At 36.4% G+C, this 22,994-nt stretch overlaps 13 protein-coding genes across 13 annotated transcripts; 6 read left to right on the top strand and 7 right to left on the bottom strand. All coding sequences in view use genetic code 12, as the record gives it.

The window, feature by feature from the left end:
- Positions 1 to 196: 196 nt before the first annotated feature.
- DIM1_1 (Dimethyladenosine transferase) lies at positions 197 to 1,186 on the bottom strand (the record flags this gene model as incomplete). The annotated part of the gene is made up of 1 exon (XM_001525568.2): positions 197 to 1,186. One exon carries the CDS (start codon positions 1,184 to 1,186, stop codon positions 197 to 199), a length of 990 nt encoding a protein of 329 aa, XP_001525618.2.
- Positions 1,187 to 1,983: 797 nt separating this feature from the next.
- KAR9 (karyogamy protein kar9) lies at positions 1,984 to 4,356 on the top strand (the record flags this gene model as incomplete). The annotated part of the gene is made up of 1 exon (XM_001525567.2): positions 1,984 to 4,356. The coding sequence occupies one exon, from the start codon at positions 1,984 to 1,986 to the stop codon at positions 4,354 to 4,356; it is 2,373 nt and encodes a 790-aa protein (XP_001525617.2).
- Positions 4,357 to 4,682: 326 nt separating this feature from the next.
- On the bottom strand, positions 4,683 to 5,279 carry PVL30_003032 (uncharacterized protein; the record flags this gene model as incomplete). The annotated part of the gene is made up of 2 exons (XM_061119426.1): positions 4,683 to 5,018; positions 5,235 to 5,279. 2 exons carry the CDS (start codon positions 5,277 to 5,279, stop codon positions 4,683 to 4,685), a joined length of 381 nt encoding a protein of 126 aa, XP_060975409.1.
- Positions 5,280 to 5,720: 441 nt separating this feature from the next.
- AGM1 (phosphoacetylglucosamine mutase) lies at positions 5,721 to 7,328 on the top strand (the record flags this gene model as incomplete). The annotated part of the gene is made up of 1 exon (XM_001525565.1): positions 5,721 to 7,328. The coding sequence occupies one exon, from the start codon at positions 5,721 to 5,723 to the stop codon at positions 7,326 to 7,328; it is 1,608 nt and encodes a 535-aa protein (XP_001525615.2).
- A 221-nt stretch (positions 7,329 to 7,549) lies between these two features.
- LCL3 (putative endonuclease lcl3) lies at positions 7,550 to 8,266 on the bottom strand (the record flags this gene model as incomplete). The annotated part of the gene is made up of 1 exon (XM_001525564.1): positions 7,550 to 8,266. One exon carries the CDS (start codon positions 8,264 to 8,266, stop codon positions 7,550 to 7,552), a length of 717 nt encoding a protein of 238 aa, XP_001525614.2.
- A 1,031-nt stretch (positions 8,267 to 9,297) lies between these two features.
- PVL30_003029 (uncharacterized protein) lies at positions 9,298 to 10,155 on the top strand (the record flags this gene model as incomplete). Its single annotated transcript, XM_001525562.2, has 1 exon — positions 9,298 to 10,155. One exon carries the CDS (start codon positions 9,298 to 9,300, stop codon positions 10,153 to 10,155), a length of 858 nt encoding a protein of 285 aa, XP_001525612.2.
- Positions 10,156 to 10,525: 370 nt separating this feature from the next.
- PVL30_003028 (uncharacterized protein) lies at positions 10,526 to 11,191 on the top strand (the record flags this gene model as incomplete). Its single annotated transcript, XM_001525561.2, has 1 exon — positions 10,526 to 11,191. The coding sequence occupies one exon, from the start codon at positions 10,526 to 10,528 to the stop codon at positions 11,189 to 11,191; it is 666 nt and encodes a 221-aa protein (XP_001525611.2).
- Positions 11,192 to 11,407: 216 nt separating this feature from the next.
- On the bottom strand, positions 11,408 to 12,973 carry rrb1 (Ribosome assembly protein rrb1; the record flags this gene model as incomplete). Its single annotated transcript, XM_001525560.1, has 1 exon — positions 11,408 to 12,973. The coding sequence occupies one exon, from the start codon at positions 12,971 to 12,973 to the stop codon at positions 11,408 to 11,410; it is 1,566 nt and encodes a 521-aa protein (XP_001525610.2).
- Positions 12,974 to 13,629: 656 nt separating this feature from the next.
- Positions 13,630 to 16,317, top strand: prp1 (U4/U6 x U5 tri-snRNP complex subunit Prp1; the record flags this gene model as incomplete). The annotated part of the gene is made up of 1 exon (XM_001525559.2): positions 13,630 to 16,317. The coding sequence occupies one exon, from the start codon at positions 13,630 to 13,632 to the stop codon at positions 16,315 to 16,317; it is 2,688 nt and encodes an 895-aa protein (XP_001525609.2).
- A 380-nt stretch (positions 16,318 to 16,697) lies between these two features.
- On the bottom strand, positions 16,698 to 18,701 carry MAD1 (coiled-coil domain-containing protein mad1; the record flags this gene model as incomplete). The annotated part of the gene is made up of 1 exon (XM_001525558.2): positions 16,698 to 18,701. The coding sequence occupies one exon, from the start codon at positions 18,699 to 18,701 to the stop codon at positions 16,698 to 16,700; it is 2,004 nt and encodes a 667-aa protein (XP_001525608.2).
- Positions 18,702 to 19,094: 393 nt separating this feature from the next.
- MMS2 (E2 ubiquitin-conjugating protein mms2) lies at positions 19,095 to 19,577 on the top strand (the record flags this gene model as incomplete). Its single annotated transcript, XM_001525557.2, has 2 exons — positions 19,095 to 19,105; positions 19,169 to 19,577. 2 exons carry the CDS (start codon positions 19,095 to 19,097, stop codon positions 19,575 to 19,577), a joined length of 420 nt encoding a protein of 139 aa, XP_001525607.2.
- A 358-nt stretch (positions 19,578 to 19,935) lies between these two features.
- PVL30_003023 (uncharacterized protein) lies at positions 19,936 to 20,331 on the bottom strand (the record flags this gene model as incomplete). The annotated part of the gene is made up of 1 exon (XM_001525556.2): positions 19,936 to 20,331. One exon carries the CDS (start codon positions 20,329 to 20,331, stop codon positions 19,936 to 19,938), a length of 396 nt encoding a protein of 131 aa, XP_001525606.1.
- Positions 20,332 to 20,814: 483 nt separating this feature from the next.
- GUP1 (glycerol transporter) lies at positions 20,815 to 22,735 on the bottom strand (the record flags this gene model as incomplete). Its single annotated transcript, XM_001525555.2, has 2 exons — positions 20,815 to 22,620; positions 22,721 to 22,735. The coding sequence occupies 2 exons, from the start codon at positions 22,733 to 22,735 to the stop codon at positions 20,815 to 20,817; spliced, it is 1,821 nt and encodes a 606-aa protein (XP_001525605.2).
- Between the last annotated feature and the right edge of the window lie 259 nt (positions 22,736 to 22,994).

The following is a 22,994-nucleotide window of genomic DNA, read 5'->3' as shown; positions in this document are numbered from 1 at the left end:
GTGGCTAATAGAACTTAAAGAATATAGAGTACAAGATACAGGATAAAATTGCACAACAATAATCATGTTGATAATATTAATAATGTTTAAAATAACAGTAATAACAGTAATAACAGTAGTAATCGAATGTAAAATATCTCTGTTTCTTTCCTTTTTTTTTGTTTTTTTTTTATTTAATTTACCCTCTATTTTTTACCTATGCAAAGTGCAATCCAACCTGGTGGAAAGCGTAAAGCAATTTCAAGAAATCAGTTTGATCTAGTTTTCCAGCCCTCTTGTCGGAGAATCCGGTTTCGGTCAATACTTTCTCAATCTTTTGTTTCACCACATCCTTCAATCCTGCTTTATCATCAACAATCATTGTTGCGTCTTCCTGCAGTCCCTCAATACCTGCCTGAGTGGCAAGCCATGTCTTGTAATTTTTTTCTAAGATATCAATCACATTCAGACTTTTGAATCCGGCAGCAATGGTTTTGTTTTTCCTCACAAACACAATTCTTAATAGACCATCCCACTCGTTGAAATCAATATTTGGACGAGGATTCTTGATCTCGATTCTAACAACACTAGACTCGACTTTTGGTGGGGGCCTAAAATTATTCTTACCAACCTTCATAATATGTGTCACATTTGCCCACATTTGCACGTTGGCAGATAAACGACAATATAATTCGTCACCTGGTCTTGATACCAATCTCATGGCAAACTCTCGCTGGAACATCAAGATCGAGACTCTTGGTGGATTGGGCTGATTCAATAGTTTGAATACCAATGGGGATGAAATTTGATATGGAGTATTGGAAATACATATATCGAAATATGGCAACTCTGTCTTCATAAAATCACCTAAAAGAATCTCCAATTTCTTTTCTTGTGGCGTTCCGTGAACTCTTTTCGTCAACTCAGCTGCCATACGAGGATCCATTTCGGAGGCAATAACTTTCCTTGCCTGTTCTAATATTCGCACAGTCAAGTTACCAGTACCAGGACCAACTTCTAGAACAACATCACTGGGTCTTATTTGTGCCTTGTCTACGATCCCTTGTGCCACTAATGGGTTTTTAAGAATATGCTGACCAAGGTTGGTGTTGAACTTGAAGACGGAATTAAGATGCTTATCAGCAGCAACAGTTGCCCCAGTAGGGTTTGATTTACTTGAGAACTTCTTATTTGGTGCCTTGCCCATTTCTTTTTTCTTTGTAGTAGTTGTTATTGATGTACAAGTGGTATGCTAGAGAGGGGGCAGGTATGAGCTGGGTATTACTACTTTCAATCACAATACTCATCTCCTGGTTTGATTTTTGGAAAATTACAGATGTGGTTTTGTGTAACAATTTGCTCTTTAGATACAAACTCACATCAGTGTCGTCAAAAATAGGCTTATGACACTATTAAATTTTGAGACACTTTTCTCATTCAATTCTTTCCGTTTTTTCTTTCTGATATTTATATATCTATATCGTGTCTGTGTCACTTTATAATGTTTAGTCAAAAAAAGGAGGAAGAAGAGAATATACATAAAAGACAAAGGAAAACAAAAGTCTCGCGAGACGCCCCAAGGACAGCGGCTTTACTATTTGTTTCTATTTGTTTTCTTTTCTTGTATCAAATTCAATTAATCTTGTTGCAATCAACAACGATTCAATCCATTGAAAGATCAGTATTTTCAAAGGAGATAATAAGAGGTTTATTTTTTTGAAGAACCTCAAGCTTTTTAAAGCAATATATACAAGATATTTTATTAAGCAAAGAAAAAGAAAAAGAATAGAAAACAGGAAGAAAAACACTATTAAAACATACCTTCTTCTTGTTGTTGTTGTTGTTGTTGTTGTTGTACTGTTACCTATCGATCTATCTAGCAATAAATACATTTGCTTTGTTTATAAATCCAGAAGCTTTCACATTCATCCAGATTTTTATCAATACAGCATTACAAACCAAAATATCCTCATTTATTTACAATCTTAGTTATAAAATGCTAGGATGACTTCAGTTACTGGAAGATCAACTACTGTTAAACTATCTTATTTGCTCAATTCAGTTCCAAACTTTTCGTTTTTTGATGAGCTAATAAACATCACCGCACCTAACCAGAGGTTACTGGTGCAGCTACTGCAGCACGACATATTTAAAATCAACAAAATCTTGGATGACATAATCCTTTATCTAAATGATTTGGTCTCCACGGCCAACAAAATTAGCCAAGTGTCAAGAGACATCGATGAAATGCTACCTTGGTACTTGGAGGGTAAACTTTCTGTAATTGATTTGCTACGAAATTTGGACAGCATCGACTCAATCATATCACGACTATTGTTTTTGCTTGAAAATCAAGATTATGATACAGATGGTGATCCGCACATTCAAGTAAATCAGAGTCTAATACGGAAATTTGAAGAATCGAGCGATTTACTACTTGATGTAAAGAAATCACTGATTATGCTCAAAAAAAATCTAGACATTGCTATCAATTACCATGAGCTAATGGATATGGTGATCAAATCTTTGAAGGATGAAATTGAGGATTGCATAAACATTGTAGTGCAATTAAGATCTTACAAATTAACTAGTCCTAGAAAAGTGTTACCTAAATTCAGTTTGAATGCCATTGTGTCAAAAATGCAAGTACATAATTTTACATCCGGTATGTTTATCTCCAACTCCACAAATTCGGCATCAAATTCCAATACAATAATATCAGCAACTACAAGTACACCCCAATCCCCATCCGTATCAAAATCAATAAAGTTACCTACCTTTAATGATTTAGACGAGAACATATATGAAGAGTACTTGTTACTTGAAGAAAAGGTTTCCCCATTAAATATATCATTAGACATTGTTCCATCCAAGATTGAGGAGTTCAACACACTTTGCTCGCATTCTGCATTTATTGTTTCCAAAGAAAAAGTCTTGCTTGCATACGAAACAATGTTGGACAAATGGCATTTCCTTAAGGGGCAAATGAAAATAATGAAACACGAATCCATTGATCTCACCTGGAACGAAGTGTTCAACTATTTAGTAGCACAGACGACGCATGAATGTGGAAAATTAATTGAGTTGTTTGGTCACTTGGATACGGCAAAGAGTGCGGAGGCACTCTCTTTAGCTGGCGACGAAATTGGAGACAAGTATAAAGCTTGTTCAAATTCCATACAGTTAACTCAAAAGGCAATCCAAGAAAACATCATCACCGATGACAGTATTGTCGCTCAGTTTTACGAAACACTTCAACCAAGATGGATGGAAGTTAATGAGCTAATAACTCAAAGCAAAGCCAAAACGGAGTCCATCGAAAGCTCTACCAGGACCATTCAGCTACCGAAACGCAATACGAGTAGCGGCTTGCGGCCCTTCCAAATAGGATCGCGCAACTCTTCATTAAACAACGAAAGGCCCATTAGTAATGGGTTGGGGATTGATTTCAATGTTGATGTTGAAACTGTCACAATTCCTTTGAGTGTTCAAAAGAAGGACAAAGTGATTGATTTTTTTCAAAAGAACATCAAGATCAAACATAAGAACAAAAACAATGCATTTCATCAAATAAATAATTTTAATAATAGTGATGAGGATGATAATGATGAAGAGAATGATGGTGATAATGGTGGTGATGACAACAATCATAATGCTGATCACGAGCAGGATGTAAAACCCCAAGGAAAAAATTTGAAAAGCACGCTTGTTGACGCATTTGAAGCATTGAAGATTGACAACAAGGATATTGAGGAAAGAACTTTAGTAAGTAGCCCACCCGCACCTTCAAACGTTGCTGATGCCAAACTGAATAGAGAAAGGTGTGCAACATTTGATGCGAACGTTTACTTTGAAAACATACTCAATTCAAGTGTGAGAAAACCTTCTAGATTACCAAGAATATCTATAAATTACATACAACATGGCTACCCAGTCATCACTAAGAGAAGAGGATACACCAAGATCCCTGAAATCAATGCATCGCATCCGGTTTTTCAATCACCTTATAAGCAAAGAGGTAGAAGCCGAGGCTCTAGTCAGAGTCAAATACAAGGTCAAAGACAAGGTCAAAACCAAAATCACAGTCCTCATTCTACCAATCACCACCATATCATCCAGAATGATATACAATCTTCGCCTTATAGTCGACAGAATAATCCTTTTCGTGATTATAGTTCAAGAATTGGCTCCACAGCCACTGTTATTGGTAGACCAAACTCACTTTTGAACGAAATGAACATTCCAAACTTGACATACTCTAGAAGATTGAGCTATAACAGCACATCGCCCGAACGGCCACCTTCTTCTTTAGGGTCGCGGTATGACGATGAAAATTTGCTAAGGGCTTTATCAGAGTCACGACCTATATGGAAGTGATACTCTGGTTTTTCTGTTCCTTTTTTTAGATGATTTATTTTTTTGAAGGCAGGACCAAATCATTTAATCATTAAATACCAACGAATTCATGAATTTAGTAAAAAGTAAATTTGATAAAATTTTAACACTCTTTTCTCTTTTTCTTCATTTTCTAAAAACAAAAAAAATCAAATATAAAAACCGGAAATAAATGAAAACAAAAGGTTGAAAAGTTGAAAAAAGAGAAGGAGAGAGGGAGAGAAAGAAAGAAAGAAAGAAAGAAACGGGAGAAACTGGGAAAAGTCTTTGGAAAGATCTTCACTATAAAATCTGACTTTATCCATTTATTAGTTTTCAGTCTTTTCTTTAATCTCCAGATCTCCTTGCTTGAGTGTGTTACTGGTGAACCCATCGAGAAAGAAATCCTTACCAAATATTTTGGTAGATAAACTCTGTTTTTCCACTTGCCATTTCTCGGCCTCGGAGAATTCCCTCTTTGTCCCGTCTTCACGTCTTTCGCCTTGTTGCACTTTCTTTGTGCTTCGGCCCTCTAATCTCTGAACCATTTCGTACGTGGTAATGAAAATCACTGGCACAGAAAGAAGTATGAGGAAAATCCCATTATATCGTTGCTTCAATTGGGGAGGAGCCTTTGACCAGTTAGGACGGCCCGTTTGGATGAGCTCTTTGACGAAAGGCGAGTCTTTACCTGGTTTAGTAAAAGTTGGTTTCGTCATTATCGATGATGAAGAAAAAGAATTATGGTTATTATTTATATGGGTAGTAGTAGTGGTAGAAGAAGAAAAAGTAGAATTAGTTGTAGAATTAGTTGTGTGGGTATTAGTGGTAGTCTTGGATTTGGCAGAAGCAGGAGCTGTAGACTTCTCGTACTTTGGAACCTTGTAAGACTTGTTGCGAGTAAATAAACGTATCACGCTGGTCATATTTGAACTGGAAATCGTTTGTAGGCTCCAGTGGAATCAATAGTACAATTGGAGAAGGGGGTGTATTTGACTCGCTCTTAAATCCTCCAAAATTACTTTTGCTTTCAATAATTGTTTCAATCCAAAAAAAACTTTGAAAGGTTCCCTATATTGCGCAGCTTGTGTTATTTTCCTTTTTCTTTTTCTCTTTCTTTTCCTTTTGCTTTTGCTTTTGCTTTTGCTTTTGTTCTTTCCTGTCTATTTTATGAAACTAATTTTATAAATCTCGACTCAAATTATATGGCGCACGAGATCAGAAGCAGATTCCAATTGAATTATAACTGAAGTTACCATTAGTTGCAACTCTCCTTTTTAGCATTGCTTTTTATAGTATTTTCTTCACAATTAGCACATATCAATACACATAACTATCACATAATTATCACACCTTTAATATTATCAATGTCCTTAATTGAGTTGATTGAATCAAACGTGGCACATCATGCAAAGCCAGAAGGGATCAAATTTACCTATGGTACGGCTGGGTTTCGTATGGATGCAAAGTACCTCGACTATGTCAATTACACAGTGGGGATTTTAGCCTCACTTCGTTCCAAATATCTCGGCGGCAAGACTGTTGGTGTTATGATTACAGCATCACATAACCCACCTCCAGATAATGGTGTTAAAGTCGTTGACCCATTGGGAAGCATGCTTGAAAGTAAATGGGAACACTATGCTACTGAACTTGCAAATTCCTCACATGACCAATTAGTAAGCACAGTGGAAAGATTGATTGAAGAATTAAAAATTGACTTGAACACCGAGAGTTCAATTGTCATTGCTCGTGACTCAAGGGAGAGTTCGGAGAGATTGACTAAATCTACAATTGATGGTTTCAAAAGTGTTCCTCGTACACAATACAAAGATTTTGGCTTACTAACCACACCCGAATTGCACTACCTTACAAGAACTTATAATGACGACAGTTTTGGTCCTGCTAATGAAGATGGGTATTATACAAAGTTGGCCAATTCTTTTAAGGAGATTTTCAAATTGTCTGAAACTCAGGACGCTATTGATATAACTATTGACGCAGCAAATGGTGTTGGTGCCCCCAAAATTGAAGAGCTATTGAAAAACTATCTTGCTCACGAAATCAAGTTTACCGTTGTTAATGATGCCTACAAAAAGCCGGATCTTTTAAACTATGAATGTGGTGCCGACTTTGTCAAGACCAACCAAAAATTGCCCAAAAATGTCGAGCCTGTTGCAGAAAGATTGTATGCATCATTCGATGGCGATGCGGATAGGTTGATTTGTTATTACCAAACCCTGCAAGGGCAATTTGTTCTTCTTGATGGTGACAAGATTGCAACATTAATTGCCTTGTTTTTGCAACAATTGTTTAAAAACATTGATGCAGATAAATTAACCCTAGACATCGGAATTGTACAAACCGCATACGCCAATGGATCTTCTTCAAAATACGTCGAAGAGGTCTTGAAATTACCAGTGCGTTGTACATCGACGGGTGTTAAGCATTTGCACCACGAAGCTGAAAAATTTGACATTGGTGTATACTTTGAAGCCAACGGACATGGCACCGTTGTTTTTAGCCCTGAGGCAGAAAAAAAAATATTTGCATATCAAGCTGCTTTAGAGAATGACAAGGAGAAAAGGGCAATTCGCGTTTTACAAGAGTTTAGCAAATTGATCAATCAAACTGTTGGAGATGCTATTTCAGATTTGTTAGTTGTATTAATAATCCTCCATTATTTGGATCTTACTCCAGAGAAATGGAACCAGGCATATACAGACTTACCAAACAAGTTGACCAAGGTTGTAGTTCCTGACAGAACCATATTCCAAACCACCAATGCCGAGAGAACATTAGTCAAACCTGACGGAATGCAAGCCAAGATTGATGAGCTCGTTTCCAAATACCCAAAAGCTAGGTCATTTGTTAGAGCTTCTGGTACAGAAGATGCTGTGCGTGTATATGCTGAAGCAGATACCGCGGAGCACGTTGAAGCGTTATCCAAAGCAGTTTCAGAATTGCTTGATTAGTGTTCTTCTTTGCAAAAAAAAAAAAAGGAATTTTTGCCCATTTTTGTTCTTTAAAATATTGAAAACGAGTAGAAGAATAGGATAAAAGGATAGGAGATGTAAAGCTAATTGTAGTTTGATGCAATACATATTTCAATTCCCTTTCCTCGCACTATTTGTTTTCTAACTTTTAAGATCCTAAAAAAAAAAAAAAAAAAAATCAAACTCATGTCTAGAAAATATTATTCCCCTCGGTAATATACTTTCTTGTACTCTCCAGGTGTCATCATTTTCTTACCAATTGACCATACACCCCTCTTTAACCATTTTGCTCTTTTCTCTAAACTTCTATACCGATCTTCGTTATCGCCAAACTCGGCACCTACCTTACCCTCATAAACAATGGCCACGCCATTTTTCAACATCTCAGCAGAAACATCTTTTTTCCCATTCCATTTCCAGACTTGACATCGACCAACTATCCGTTTATACTGGTCGATGCTGTATGGAGTAACCGTCACGTATCGTCCCAGGAGATAGTTTTTTAGCCATAATAAAGCATCTTCACTGAATGGTTGCGCAGGTTTACCAAAATGCGCACGTTCTGGAGCATCTACTCCACAGAGTCTGATCATTAGCGTTTCATCCTTCATGATACGTCGATTATCTAATGGGACTTTTCGCAACCAGCCCCAGCCTAGGAGCCAACCCCCAGGTGTATGGTAGAACCGAAAATTGTCGCCATCCCCAACTCTTGTAACGTAGCCATAGAGCTTGTGATTTTTCTCCAACGCCTCTGGTGTAAAATCAAGGATCGATCTGATTCGTCGAAAGTAACGTCGATATATTTTGTAAGAAAAAATAGCTGAAGCTGCAAGACCTGCTGAAAGAAGCCAGACTCTGGGCTCAAGAACACCATAATAATCTTGGCTTGTAGAATTGACCGGAACTGGTGGCATTGATATGTAAACGTGGGTTAAAAGATGATCTTTTAATATGAAGGTGGGTGGGTGTATTTCAGTGGTTGTGGTTACTACACCGCTTTTGAAATCGCGTAGTCCCTTTGTTATTTTATTAAATTTTTTTATTTTTTATATTTTTTATATTTTTTGTATTTTTTATATTTTTTTCCTTTGCTGGATTCAAGAAATTGATCTGTTTGCTTTGCGACTGTGTTTTGTGTCATGTTAACTCTCGTTTGCAGCCATTTGACGACAAACCAAGGTCCCGCTTGTCTCTCTTTGCTCTAACCCACAACTTCGCCAATGATACGATCTTTATAAGAAAGGCTATTCCAACATGTTTTTGAGAAGTATTACATAGAATCTGGTAATTGATCAAAAGGAAAAGAGGAAAAGAAAAAAAAGGAAGAAGAAACAAAATAAAAAAAAATTGTAATTGTCTGTACGTCTATGGCGTATCAATTGTTATGTAATTTTTTTGTATTTTTTGGTATGGAATTTGATCGAAATCACAAAAAAATTTGAGAAAAGAAAATACCTATATATTGAATGAAATTTCCACTTGTATTGTTGATTCCTTGTTAACAGTAACCTCTGTATTTTAAAAGGTTTGATAATTTGAAATCCAAAGAGAGCAACATAACCACACACATATATATAAATACTACAAGAGTCAACGACCTTACAAAGGATAGAAAAACTGGATTTAGGAGCAAATTCTTGGTGGTAAAGGTTCATTGATTTTTCCTTTTTCCTTTTTTCCTTTTTTTTCCTTTTTTTCCTTTTTTTGTTTATTAATTTTTTTATACAAAAGAGCTTGAGGAGGAGTTTGACGCCCCGCGCGCTAAATATTTGGCCAACATTGAAAATTAGTATAACACATCGGCGTAACTGTGAAGCAGTAAAAAGGGATATAGGCTGAACAAAGACATTTTTATTGGTACAACTCCAGAAAACAACCAAGAAACTTCGACCATTTGACCATTTGACCATTTGACCATTTGACAAGTTCTATTTTACACATCTATATGAGCTTAGCTGACGGGGAATACGATATAGTATACAATGCAGAAGAATTAAATGCGGATCTCAACACAAATGGACAATATATTTTAACATACGCAGGGGGTTCAACTTTAAAGCTCGAGCCGTTGAAACCAAAATTAGATAAGTCACAAGCCAAACCTATAAGAGGAGATCGAAAGCGACTACCTGGTTCAAAACCGCAAACATCACCATTACGACCATTTCCTCAAAAACATCGCAAAAACATCACCAGTAAGGAAAGATCGGTATCTGTAGAGCCACAATCAGATACCAACGAAACCAATGGCATCAATGACGTGAGCGATGCTAACGAAGGGAGTGACTCTGGTAATGAGAAGCTCATTAACAATGCGGATAATATTAAACATGAGAACGAAGTAGATAGTTTTGATAGAGCTGGCGATGAGAATATTCCTATAAATATTTCTATCCCCAATGAAACTATTAAAGAAAAATCTTTAAAAGAGAATGAATCATCAAACAGCCAAGGACAGAAATCAAAGCGTACGCTTGATGACAAGATTATGGAAATGGAAGACGATTTTAAAGATTTAGAGGATCAGCTTGAAGAGGTTTTGAGTGACGAAAAACCTGCAAAGCAAGGAGGACATGGCAACTGGGGAGCAATTGAAGATCTGTCGGATTCTGATGATAGTGAGGTTGAGTCAATACGGTTCCAAAGAATCAAGATCGATGAGGGTAATTCTAAACGCAAAATATCGAATTCCTTCAATTCAACGAGAATAGGTTCAGGGTCTACAGGTAGACCACGGAGCTTGAAAGAATTGATGGGCGGGGGTAAATCGCATGATGATGGCAGCAGTAGCGAAGAGGAATAGATGCTTGTTTTCTTCGTTTTTTCTTTTCTTTTCTTTTCTATTTTTCTTTTTATTTTATTTCCACACATACACATACACATACACACAGCTTAGTTTAAGCTAATCCCAAGGAATTAAAAATTCAAGTAACCATTTAAACGCTTTATTCTAAAACTGTTTCTCTAGATATAATAAGTATATGGATAGATAAAATATACATTTTTTATTCGGGTATTTCTTTACTTTTGATTTTTTTTTTTTTCTATTTTAATTTCTAATTTTTTTTAACTATGCTAATAATACTCTCTATCAAACGCGCCTTAAAACAGTCACCACAACACAACCGCTAGAACTTTAGATCTGTTGGTGCAGCTTTGAGTATTTGTGCAAAATGGATGATACTATCGAGCAACTATCATGCCGAGTGGAAACTCTTAAATCTAAATTGGCGAATCAAAAGCCAAAATCTTTAGTGGAACAATTGAATGACCTCAACCTGCGTCTAAATAAATTATATGACTCGAATCCAGATTACAAGAAACTTGAAAAGTTGATTAGCGACCTTCGAATCAAATCGAAATGTCAACAAGTGATAAACAGTTATCTCAAAAAAGAATATAACAAAATTGAAAATGATAAAGTCGAACATGACGACAAGGACAAGAATAAGGAGGAAAGTTTTGCACAACAGCTAAAGGAGGAAGAGCTCCTATTATATTACGGAGATATCATTGCTCAATACCCGGCAATGGTTGAGCTTGAACAAATGGGGTACCAATCATTAATAGACAAGATCAATACCTTCATATCGAATCGAAATTTTAGGCCAAATATTATAAACGTACCTGATATTCTACGAGCAAGGGAAAATGCAATAACTGACATTCAAACATGGCATACGATGTTGTTACTCAAATCCATGACAATTTATGAGAAATACATGGATCTAATAATAAATTCGAATAGATTCTGGACAGAGACAGAAAATAAGTTGACTGAGTACAGCAGAACATTACGTAAATTGCAAAGAGAAAGAAAACAAAACGATAGATACTAAAGAGCAAAACAACGAAGAAAAATTGAAGGATACAATTCCATTACCCCCCCCCCCCCCCCACTCACTTTTTTGCTTTCTCCCTTAAAATCTACAAAATTAGAAAAATTGAAATAAAGGTCTCCAAAAAGCTAAAGAAAGAAGAAAAAGAAAAAGAAAAAGAAAAAGAAAAAGAAAAAGAGTATTTACTTTTGTCTGGCTTTTTTAATATATATTCAACTAAACAGAAATTGTCTTCCAGATATTCAAGCCATCCCCACCTGTGGAGACCAAACATCCTGGAATTTGTTGATGCCATCTAACATCTTTGACATCTTTTTGCCAATGTACAAACAATAGTTGTGGCGGAATATCGTGCAACTCTTTTAACTCCTTTCTTTGCTGTGATATCTCCTCGTCATCAGCCTCAACGGCTAAATCCCATAATGTCACTGTATTGTCCTCAGAACTTACGGCTATGATAGATTCATCTAATGGATTGAAGGAGATCGATGTTACAGGAGCCTTGTGGAAATTGTAATTGGCCACGGGTGATGGGTTAGGTTTAGTAAAGTTTCTTAAATCCCATACACTCCATGTACCATCATCATGACCAGACGCCAAAAGATGATTGATTTTGGAACACCATGAGATCACATTGACATCAGTATCAGATGCCTTAACTGAGATTGCTGGCTTATGTTTTTTAGACCTTGTATCCCAAATCCTGACAAACCCATCACAACCTGCAGTTGCAAAGACTGTATTCTCTCCTGTAGACCATTGTATATCCTCTATAGATGATTGCGACGCAAAAAAAGGTGTCTTATCGGTTACCCAGTTTGTATTTGTTCTGGTTGTTAAATGTATTCTACCAGACATGTCACCAGTCAACAATGCTCCCGTGTTCACCAAAGGAGACCAGTCTAAACCATATCCTTCAACATTTCCATGTGCACGTATCGTGTGGATGGGTCTTTTCAGCGATTTCGGGATTGTAAAACCGGGAGTGTCAAAAGCCTTGTACTGAGCAGCAAGATCGTAAATGTAAACATCACCGTTTTCAGACATAGTAGCAGTGAGCACTTCTGCAGATTGCTGCGAAGCAAAAGGGCTTACTCTGATTCGGTTGGTGGTATGCTTCAATGGCAACGTTTCAGAATCCAAAATTGGGTCAGCATCCATTTCATCATCATCATCGTCATCGTCATTGTCGTCATTATCATCATCATTGTCGTCTTTCACCAAAGTCTTTGCCAAGCTTGATGCTTTCATGGCAATCAACTCGTTATCTTTGCTTTTTTCTGCTTGAGTTGCAGTTGCCAAGTACACAGTGGCAGGATAAGTTCTTCGTTCATTACCTAAATTGTCGGGAATGATATCAACTGTTAAACAAGGCCAAGGCAAATTAACATTGTGTAGCATTTCGTAAACAGTAGGATCGGCCTCCATTACTTCATCTGGCCCTAAAGGTTTCGATTTGTGTGGTAAATATATGGAGGATTCATATTGTTCCTGTTCCTGCTCTCTTTCCTTGTTCTCCAACTCTTCAATTTTCCTTTCGGCTTGTTCTTCATCCATTTCCACATCCATGTCATTATCCTGTTCATCTAGCTCAATGATTTCCTCGTCACTTTCGAAATCATCTCCGTATGGATCTTCAAACTCTCCTACATCCATCTCATCTTTGTCTCCAGTAACAGTGTGTTGACTGGATGTGGTGGGAAGAGAACCTTCGGAGGTCTTTACAGCTGTGTTTGGCTCATTCTGACCAATAATATCTTCTTCAGCACTTCTCTTGGCCATATTGTGTTTGATTAAATGATGTTTAAAGAAGAGCAAGGAAATAAAAGGAGAAAGGGTGGAAAAAAAAAAGGAAAAAGAAAACAAAAAGAAAAAGAAAACAAAAAGAAAAAGAAAACAAGAAAGAAAAGAAAAGAGATAAAGAATGTAGGTCCCCTTTTTCTCAAGAAGTGATGAGGTTTCCCGAAATGGTGGAAAGTTGTGAAAAATTCTGAAGTACAAAACTGAATTCTCAAAACGAAACCGAAAAGAAAAAAAAAAAAAAAAGAAAAAAAAAGCACAAAGAGAGAGAGAAGAGTGAGAGAAAAGAGTGAAAAGAGACAAGGGAAGAAGAGCTTCTATAAAAGCTGAGAAACACATGCCAAGCCACTTAACATGGGTGAAGAGTAATTGAGGTACCATCACGAATATTCTTCAACTTTTTACGACAATTGCGAGATCTAGGGCAACTACATTTAAACATCAAATACTACCATTATTAATCATCAACCGAAACGTAAGTAGACTCGATTGATTTTCATAACCTTGATTATAAAGTAAAAGAACGGATAAATTAAAATTAACAATCAGTATTCTTAGTTTTCTTTTTGAGAAAAAAGAGAGTGTTACATAAAACGAGGGAAACATCAAAATAAACCAACTAAATAGATGAAAAAGAAATGAACCGCTTGGCATTCTTAGATCAAGAAGCGCCAGAGGGCTACGTTGCTGGTAGTGCTAGAGGGGCAGTAAGCTTTAGCACAGGAATAGAAACAGTCAATAGCAACAGCAGAAGCAACAACAAGAGTAATAAATATAAAGACCAAAATAATAATAATAATGTTGATGATAATGACAATTCTGGCCTGGAGTTTAACAACCTCGACAATGATAACGAACAAGGTTTGCTAACATCGCGAAGACGTGACCTAGAGGAAGAAGAAGAGGATAGAGTATACGAAGAAATTGAGAGGAAGTTGCAAGCCAAAAGAAAAGCTTCGCAATTGGTAAAGTCACCAGCAGTCCAGGAAAGTAATCTTAAAAGGCCTCAATTTAATGATTTGAAAAGACAATTGGCGACATTAACTGAAGCCGAGTGGGAGCTGATTCCAGAAGCTGGAGATATGACACGAAAGAATAAGAGACAGCGAATACTTGATCAACAGCTGCAGCGACTTTATGCAGCACCTGATTCTATCTTGGCCAGAGTTGGTGGTGAGTTTAATGGAACCAATAAGATTGACGGTTTGGGTCACATAGGAGCATCGAATGTAAACCTGGCTGCTAATGATAAAACACATGCATTGAAAGCCCAGTTGGACGCTCTTTTCCCCGTGAAAAATGTCCAAAAAAATAATGTCCCGAGCTCAATCGAATCTTTAGATCTCATGGACTTAGCTGGGGCCGAAAGGGACGCAAAATTCGCTGACATCAAAAAAGGAAGATTGATTCTTGCTTCTTTGCGAAAAAGCGAACCATACAAATCTAGCTCGTGGATTTCCTCAGCGCGCCTTGAAGAAGAAGCCAAGTGTTTTGATAAAGCTAGAGATTTGATATTACAAGGATGCCGTACTATCCCGGGAAATGAAGAAGTATGGCTTGAAAATATCCGATTGAATTTTAATGATAGACAATGTGCTAAGGCAATATTGAAAGAAGCTTTGAATTTTTGCAACAAATCTGAAAAGTTGTGGCTCAAGTCATTTGAACTTGAAAATGACGATAGACTCAAAAAAAGAACCATTATGCGAGCACTAGAGTATTTACCAAAGAGTGTTGAGCTTTGGAAAAAACTCATTGACATGGAGACGGATGAAGCCATGGCACGAAAATTACTTGCAAAAGCCGTTGATCTCTGCCCAGAAGAGTGGGAATTTTGGTTGGGCTTAATTAACCTTTCCTCATATTCAGAGGCAAAACAGTACTTGAACAATGCACGAAAGGCATTGAATAGCGATATCAAAGTCTGGCTTGCTGCATGCAAATTAGAGGAAGGCGAGCATTCTAATATCGAGCCGGTAAAGTTGTGCAGATTGACAAATAAAGCTGTAACGGAAAACAGAGACTTACCTCAAAGCCAGTGGTTCAACGCGGCTATAGAATCATTTAACGAAGGCTTCCCTAAAACTAGCAATGCTTTAATAACGAGCGTTTTAAGTTCCCAACGAGCTTTGATAGGAGTTGGAGCAGAAGCAGAGGAAAATAAGATAAATTACCTCACATCATTAATAGATGAGGCTTCTGGATTTATAAAACAAGATGAAAAGGAGATTGCGTTGTTTATTTTCGACTATATCGTTGATTTATCACCTGATATCCATGTTTGGAAGAAACTATTAGCTGCTATAAAGAATTCTCCTAGTGATAATCATAACGTTTTGTTGTTAAAGTATTACCAAAGAGCCATTGAATGCAACCCATTAAACGTTGATCTTTACCTTGCATACTCCGAGGACTCTATCAAAATCATTGGAGTAGACAAGGCTCGTGAAATACTTTTGGATGCTTATGCAAAACTAGATCAGAACGACGCAATAAAACTTGCCATAGTGGAATTCGAATTCAATTATGGAAGCCTTGACAAAGCCAAAGAATTTGTCTCGCTGATAGTCCATCATGAACCAACTACCAGTTCCAAACTATGGTATAAATACATTCACATATTACGCTGCGATTCTGAAACACCCATCACATTAATCAGTGAAAAGTGTCAACAAGCTTTGGGATACTTCCCCAAAGAATGGAAAATACATTTACAGTACATTCAAGTTTTAGAAACCTCCGGTGATTGGGATCTTGCTCGTAAGGCTGCGACCAAAGCAACAAGGCTCTGTCCCAAAGTGGTCAACCTTTGGATTGCACTTTCCAAACTAGAGGAAAAGCAAAACGTATTGATCAGAGCGAGGTCTATCTTGGATTCGGCGATGTTATCAATACCAAACTCTCCGGAATTGGCAATTGCCAAAGTACAACTCGAAAAGCGTCAAAATAACATCACAGCAGCTCAAAGTCTTGCAAGCAAAAACGTTAAGCAGTTCCCTGATGTTGCATTTATTTGGTATCAATACTTATCAATGATTTCCAAAATGTCTCTTCGGAAACCCGAATTCGTTAATGCTTTACAAAAGACCAATAATTCTGCAGAAATGCTAATGTACATTGGGGTGTTTTTTTGGCAAGATGGCAAATTTACAAAGGCAAAGTCGTGGTTTGAAAGGAGTTTAGCTGCAGACGAAAATAACGGCGATGCCTGGGGCTGGTTATACAACTACGTTCGACAATACGGTACGAAGCAAGAACAAGAGATATGTATTAAGAATTTCGACGCTAAACTGAAAAGACAAAAGGACGGATTTACAACACAATAAATAAAGACCCCAAAAATTACGGGAAATCGACAAGGGAACTTCTTAGCCTTGTTTCTGTGAAGCTACTTGAAGCCTAACTTTTCCATCTTGTGATTTTGTTTTATTTTTTTGTTTTGTTCTGTTCTGTTCTGTTTCGTTTTTAATGTTTTTAATTTTTTTTTTTAATTTTTTTTTTAAGTTCCTTTAGTTGAACATTTCATATAGTTTCAAATTCAAGGCACTCAAGAGACATGGAAACTGGCTCTTTGTTACCCATTGGCTAGCTAGACTTTCACATAACATTTTAAATTCGTAGTCACCATATGCTTTTAATGTCTTATTATCGATGTCAATTATCAAGTAGGTATTCTTTTCTTTTGGTATGTATTTGGAGACCAATTTCAATCTAGTAGACAATTCATTTGGTTGATTGTGCTTGGCAAGAATTCTATAGAATAGCCAAAATACTTGGAAATAACGACCAAGATATCGCGCGACTTTTGTTTGAAAACTTCTTTCATTCTTTGCAATCTCTTGGCCAGATGTTCAATTTGCAATTGAAGATTCGCTTTGTCATCTTCTTGCCTTTCAAAAAGCGCCTTTGGAATAAGCTCATCACCTGAAAGCTTAGTAACATACTGAGCTATCAAACCCTCATTTTCCTTTCTCAAAGCATCCAAAGTCTCCTGTTTCACAAATTGATCTTTAGCAAGTAGATTATTTTTGAATTCCAAGATTTTGATTTGTTCATTATTGGTGTCAACAACCTTCTTGATGCTCAAATTTTCCCTCATTATCCTGTTGTCCATTTCCAAACTCTTGATATCTGCTAAAAGCAGAAGATTTCTTGCTTCAAGGTCAACAACAGTTTTTCTGAATGAGTTTTGATTTGTCTCTTCGGTGTGGCGTCGTTTATTAGAGGGCATTGGATCAAATTCGTGCTGAGTAACTAGTTTAGTTTGCAACTCATCAACTTTGCGTTTATAATCGTCAATTAGTTTCTCCAAGTTTGTAATATATTCTGACATTTGTTTGTTGTTGTTGGTGGTGGTGTTAGCAGCAATGGAGGGATTCCTATTACTACTTCTATCCTTATTATTATTATTATTACTATCGTCATTATCATTATTGTTGTTTTTGTTTTGGTTTCTGTTTTGGTGGTTGTTGATGTTATTTTGAATAGTGGGTTGGATTGCTTTAATATAATTTTCCATTTCCTTCAATTGTAGTCGCAAAGCCTCAATTTCTTTCGATGCAAGGAGTTTGTCTCTCTCTAAACCAGCTACCCGCGTAGAGAGAGATTGATTCTTCTCCTGTAACTCCGTGATAGTGGGCAAGTATTCATTTTCAATCACATGGATGGAGTCTTCGAGTTCTTGTCTCAACTCGTTAACCTCAAGAGCTTTTGAGTCATACTTCTCACTCAATGCCAATGATCGCGACTGAACATCCTTGAATGTTTGCACAAAATTTTTCACCTTTATAGTTTTTGTTACTTCGTCAACATCATCATCATCATCATCCTCCTCCTCGTCTTTTCCTTGTTTGCCATCACCATCTACTATACCCGCACTTAATGTGTTGAAATACTCATTGAAACGAGCTTCAAGTTCCACTTTTTCAATCTCTAACTTATAGCATTTGACACGCATCTCTTCATACTGTTCAAGTTTGTTTGTTAAGCTTATATTTTTTTGCTGTAATAACTCATTTGATGTTTTATTCTGAAGCAACTGATCAATCTTTAATTGCAACTGGTTGTTTGTACGCTGCAAATTAGCGTTTTTATTCATTAAGTTCTGGTTTATTTTGTATAAGGAGTCGTCGTTTTTAAAGAGTTCAGTGTACTGCTCAAGCTTATCGACAAACTCTTTATTTGACTGCTGTAAACTTTCAATAATCTTGGACTTGTCCTTTAAATTGTTACTCAAATCGTCATTGATTTTGATTTGACTATTCCAGTCAGGTGTAACCTGCTTATGCTTTCGTATTAGTCTGTCATTTTTATCGGTTAAGCTCTGATACTTGGTGCTTAACGTATCATACTTGGCTTGTAACTCCTCGAGTTTTTTAGTCAAGTTTTGAAGTTTTTTACCAGAAGTTTCGCTTTCATTTTTCACTTTCGATTCCAAATTTTGATTCTGCTTATAAACAAAGTCAAAGTTTGACTTTAAATTCTTCAACTCTTCGTTTTTCTTCTCCAATTCGCTCTCAAACAGGCTAGTTATAGATTGTCGCTCTTGCTGCCATAGTTTCTTTTCAGTTTGCATTGTTTTGAGTTGGAACTCTAATCTGGATATTTGTAAGTCTGAATTGATTTTGGCATTTTCTCGATGGTATTCATTGGCCACGTCTCTAGTACGCGACGGACTATCAACAAACGGTGAAGATGCTGTCCCAGACATTAATGTATGTAGTTATGAAACAGTGCTGCTTTTTTTTGTTTGCATTCGTTGTTACGGTTTGTTTTAGTTTAGTAAACAATAATAAAGCCTCAAATTTTGTGAAAAGAAGTTGGAGACAGATTCTGTCGCAAATTGGAAAAAAAAGACATTTATGATCTCTTACTATTGCGACATGTTTCCTAATGCGGTGGAGGTTCACCCTCCCACACACACACACACACTCTCTCTCTCTCTCTCTTTATCTCCTTCTCACGCTTTCTCATATACATTTTCGAGTACATTCTCACTTTAATTCTGAGTCTAACATTCTATCTCACTCAAAAGTTAGACATTTGTACAATCGTTTGATCCAATAATACCTTCCCTACAAGCTTCGTATTTACACATTTCATCATGTCCAAAATGTATGTAACCTTGATAGTAGCTAAAATATAATCTCAGGTCTTTTATACTAACGTCAAGACAAGTCCAAGAAATTTTAAACTCTTGGAGGAGTTGGAAAAAGGAGAGAAAGGATTAGGCGCAGAATCCATATCGTATGGGTTAACTAATCAAGATGATATCACAATGACAAATTGGAACGGTACCATCATTGGACCACCTCACTCTAACCACGAGAATAGAATTTACTCGCTAAGTATTACATGTGACGCACAGTATCCAGAGAAACCACCAAAAGTTAAGTTTGTGTCGAAAGTCAACTTACCTTGTGTCGATTCTCAAGGAAACGTAATTGCTGCCGAGTTTGATACTTTGAAGAATTGGAAACGGTCGTATAGTATGGAGACTGTATTGTTAGAGTTGAGAAAAAGTATGGCGTCGCCAAATAATAAGAAATTGACCCAACCACCTGAAGGATCAACATACGAAGATTAGTTTTGATTATTTATTTTTTTTGGAAAGATATCTACTAGGGAGAGTACGAATTCAAGAGGTTTGATACCTATGAAAAAACTCGGGTTGTATTCAAAACATTATATATATGTATATATATATCTTGACATATAAATTTATATAGTTGTAACACAATATTAGAGTCGAGGAGAAACACGTTCAAAAGAAACAGTAGATGAAATCCATTCTTTCAATCTTTGCTTCAATGCTATTGTTATATGTTTTTGTTAACTTTTATTTGTTAACTTTTTTAATTTATCTATATTGTGGGGAATCGATTTATAGTAGTAGAACTGTCTTTACTCACCATCAAACAATATGCCAATACACATAGACACTTCTATATTCGTCCTTCGGCCTCCTGCTCCAACATTTCCTTCAATTCCTTCTCTGCGCTCAAAAAGTCTTTAACGTAATTTGCATATTTCGAGTCTTTCTCTAACAAATCACTATTTGTTTCAGTATCTGTTACCTCAATATTGACCCATTTTTCTCCTCTAATTTTTTCTCCATTGGTTCCCGTTCTTATAGTTGGAATTAGACATCGCTGAAATAGCCTTTTGAAAGGTAAACAAATAAACTCAGGAATTGGATTTCCAGCAGAACTAGGTCGAAATGTACATTCATGCTGTGTGAGAGATTTCAAATGACATTTGTACTGTTGTGGATTTTCGAATTGGTCCTTGTATTGATGCCGGATTTCTTCTAGATTATAGACTGGAACGGGTGGTGCCATGATTGTGAATGTATTTTTTTTTTTTGTTTTTGAATAAAATGGGATAATTATATTTCTGTTCTTTTTTTTTTTGAAGAAAAAAGAAAAGTAATTTGAACTTTTGATAAATTTAAAGAGTGTTTGTAGAGATATAGATATATATGAGTATGTGTATGAGTATGTGTACGTATTTGCTTTTATAAATGCATGTATAAAGAGAAAAAGCTCAAATAGGTTGTTTTAAGGATGATTAGCTCCACATTTTTTGTTTTAATAAAAGGAAAATAAAATAAAATAAAATCAAAAAACTCGTGCTACCGAAAAGATAACTAAAGAAGAAGAAGAAGAAGAAGAAGAAGCACAATGAACTAAAATTAAGATCGAAAACAACATGCAAACGAACATTATAAATAATAAAAAACACCAAAAGTTTTAGTCATGCCATTGAAATAAATCAGGAACTACATCTACACAGCTATAAATTCCAACTTTCAACAATCAACACTAACATCTCACATCAACTCCCATTCTCTTTTCACGTTCTCTCAATTCAAACATCACCTGTGATGCGACAAATAAACAAAAAGACGACGTGACAAAAAAGGAAATGCCCAGAATGGAATGGAAAATCTGCTTAACAAGTTGCAATGTGCCATCTTTACCCAAACAAAATCCAACAAGATTAGCAATCATCATCATCCAGATGTTGACTACCGCACCAAGACCACATAAATACCTAAACCATGGTTTCTCATTATACCTTGCAAAATACATTGTTGCGGTAATTTCGGGGATCAAGAATAGCACAACTAGCCAACCCCACATCAAAAGTCTCAATTCAATATCATGCCATATTGCAACAAAACTGAACACCAATAAGCTATTAAGGATTCTATAGTGTCCTCCTCCTCCCATAGGTATATAAATATATCTGATAACCCACCTATTGAAAGATCTGTGCCATGCCCTCCAGAATGCCAACGCTGAGAAATTGTTATCCATACAGCGAATCATGTTTTCAGGTGGGTCAATGCCATCGAGAAGACTCCAGAAGCGGAAAAGCCTCCATGGTATAAGAAGTTTTAGCCAAATAACGTTGAGATTGAACATTCCCAACATCGAGATCTGGAATGGTGTGTCGCCTTCCCAAGCTTTTGTCTTTGATACAGCAACAACGTACATAAAATGCAACACAAACTCCATTGTTAATAAACAAAATAAAAACCTGAGAAAGTAGACAAATATTCTTTTATAATCTTTAACAGTCACAGACTGTTGATAGTTTGATTGGTAAATGTAATCGTTGAATGTAACTATTGGACCAGCAATAAACAATGGTGCGTAGGTGACGTAAGCTAAGTAGTTGAAAGCATTGTAATCCTCTAAAGGCAAAGGCGCGTTGAGACGCCCTTTGTCATCTAAATTGGCCAAACTTTTGTCATCGTCAAAGTCAAACTCAACAGCAGCATCATCATCTTCTTCTTCTTCTTTATTGTTGTTTACGTTTATGTTTACGTTGTTGTAGCTGTCGACATTGCGAACGACGCGCATTTGTTCGCTTAAGCTCTTTTCTTCTTTTTCTTTTAACTTAGCACTTCTTCTTTGAATGTAATCAAGATTAAATGAAATCATTCGAAGCAAAGTAAAGTTGTAAAACACATCCCATCTAGCAATAATCCCTTTGAAGGATTGGTCCAAAAGCGGAATTCCATACCTTGTCATTCCATACCAGTCATTAAGAAACAATGTCAGTACACCGTATATCCAAGTTGCCCAAATGGCTGTCTTTTTATCCTTGATCAACTTTCCGATCAAATAGTTCATAGTCAAATGGAAGCCAATTTTCAAAATGTTGACTCCGTGTGCCCCTACTAAAAATACAATCCCAAATGCCAAGTCAAAATATGTCCTTTTTCGTATCTGAAACATCAAAGTAAGTGTTTTCCTCAACCCAACGTGAAATAATATCAATATACATAGCAATGGGAAATTATCTCTAAAGAACCTGTACTGTTGGTCGGAATTGTCTACTTTGCGGCCAAAAAGCCATCCTTGGCTAAGTAGATGTTGAAAACGTGGATAGTTTGGATTTGATTCGTTGGAAGCGTCCATTGCTGCTTTGAACATCAGCGGCACAGCAATAAGAAATACAACATAGTAAAATTTAAACTCCAAACTCGACAATCGTGAAGGAGACGAGGCTCGTTTGATAACCTGTTGTTTCTTTGCAGAATTCGACGAAGGTGCAAGTCTAGTATCCAATGCCTCTAGAGAGAAAAAGTCTCTCAAGTTATGCAACATTGCCGTAGTCTATTGTGTAGGTCTAAATGATGGTGACGTTGATCAAAAAACTTGGAAGGATTGTAAATAGATTTATGGATCGATCGATTAGGTATAGATTGAAACGCACTTGCCAATCGTACATCTTGTGAATGTAATACCCACAAATTAAAAACTATCCGAGAACCTCAAATTCAAACAACTCGAAAAAAAAATAAAAAATAAAAAATAAAAAATAAAAAATAATTTAAAAAAAAAAGAGGAATAACTTTATCAGACTTTTGGCTCTTCTTCGTCCCTAGGTGGTAGCGATATCATCAACACCTTCTAGTAAATAACACTATTGCCCTTTTTTAATCCTAACCTTCTCTCTCTCTCATTTTCTTGGTTATCTTCCCCTAAAC

The sequence above is a fragment of the Lodderomyces elongisporus genome, chromosome 3 (assembly GCF_030384665.1).
Source record: "Lodderomyces elongisporus chromosome 3, complete sequence".
NCBI classification, from domain to species: domain Eukaryota; kingdom Fungi; phylum Ascomycota; class Pichiomycetes; order Serinales; family Debaryomycetaceae; genus Lodderomyces; species Lodderomyces elongisporus.
Note: the sequence above shows the minus strand (reverse complement) of the source record. Positions and strands in the feature narration are given on the sequence as shown.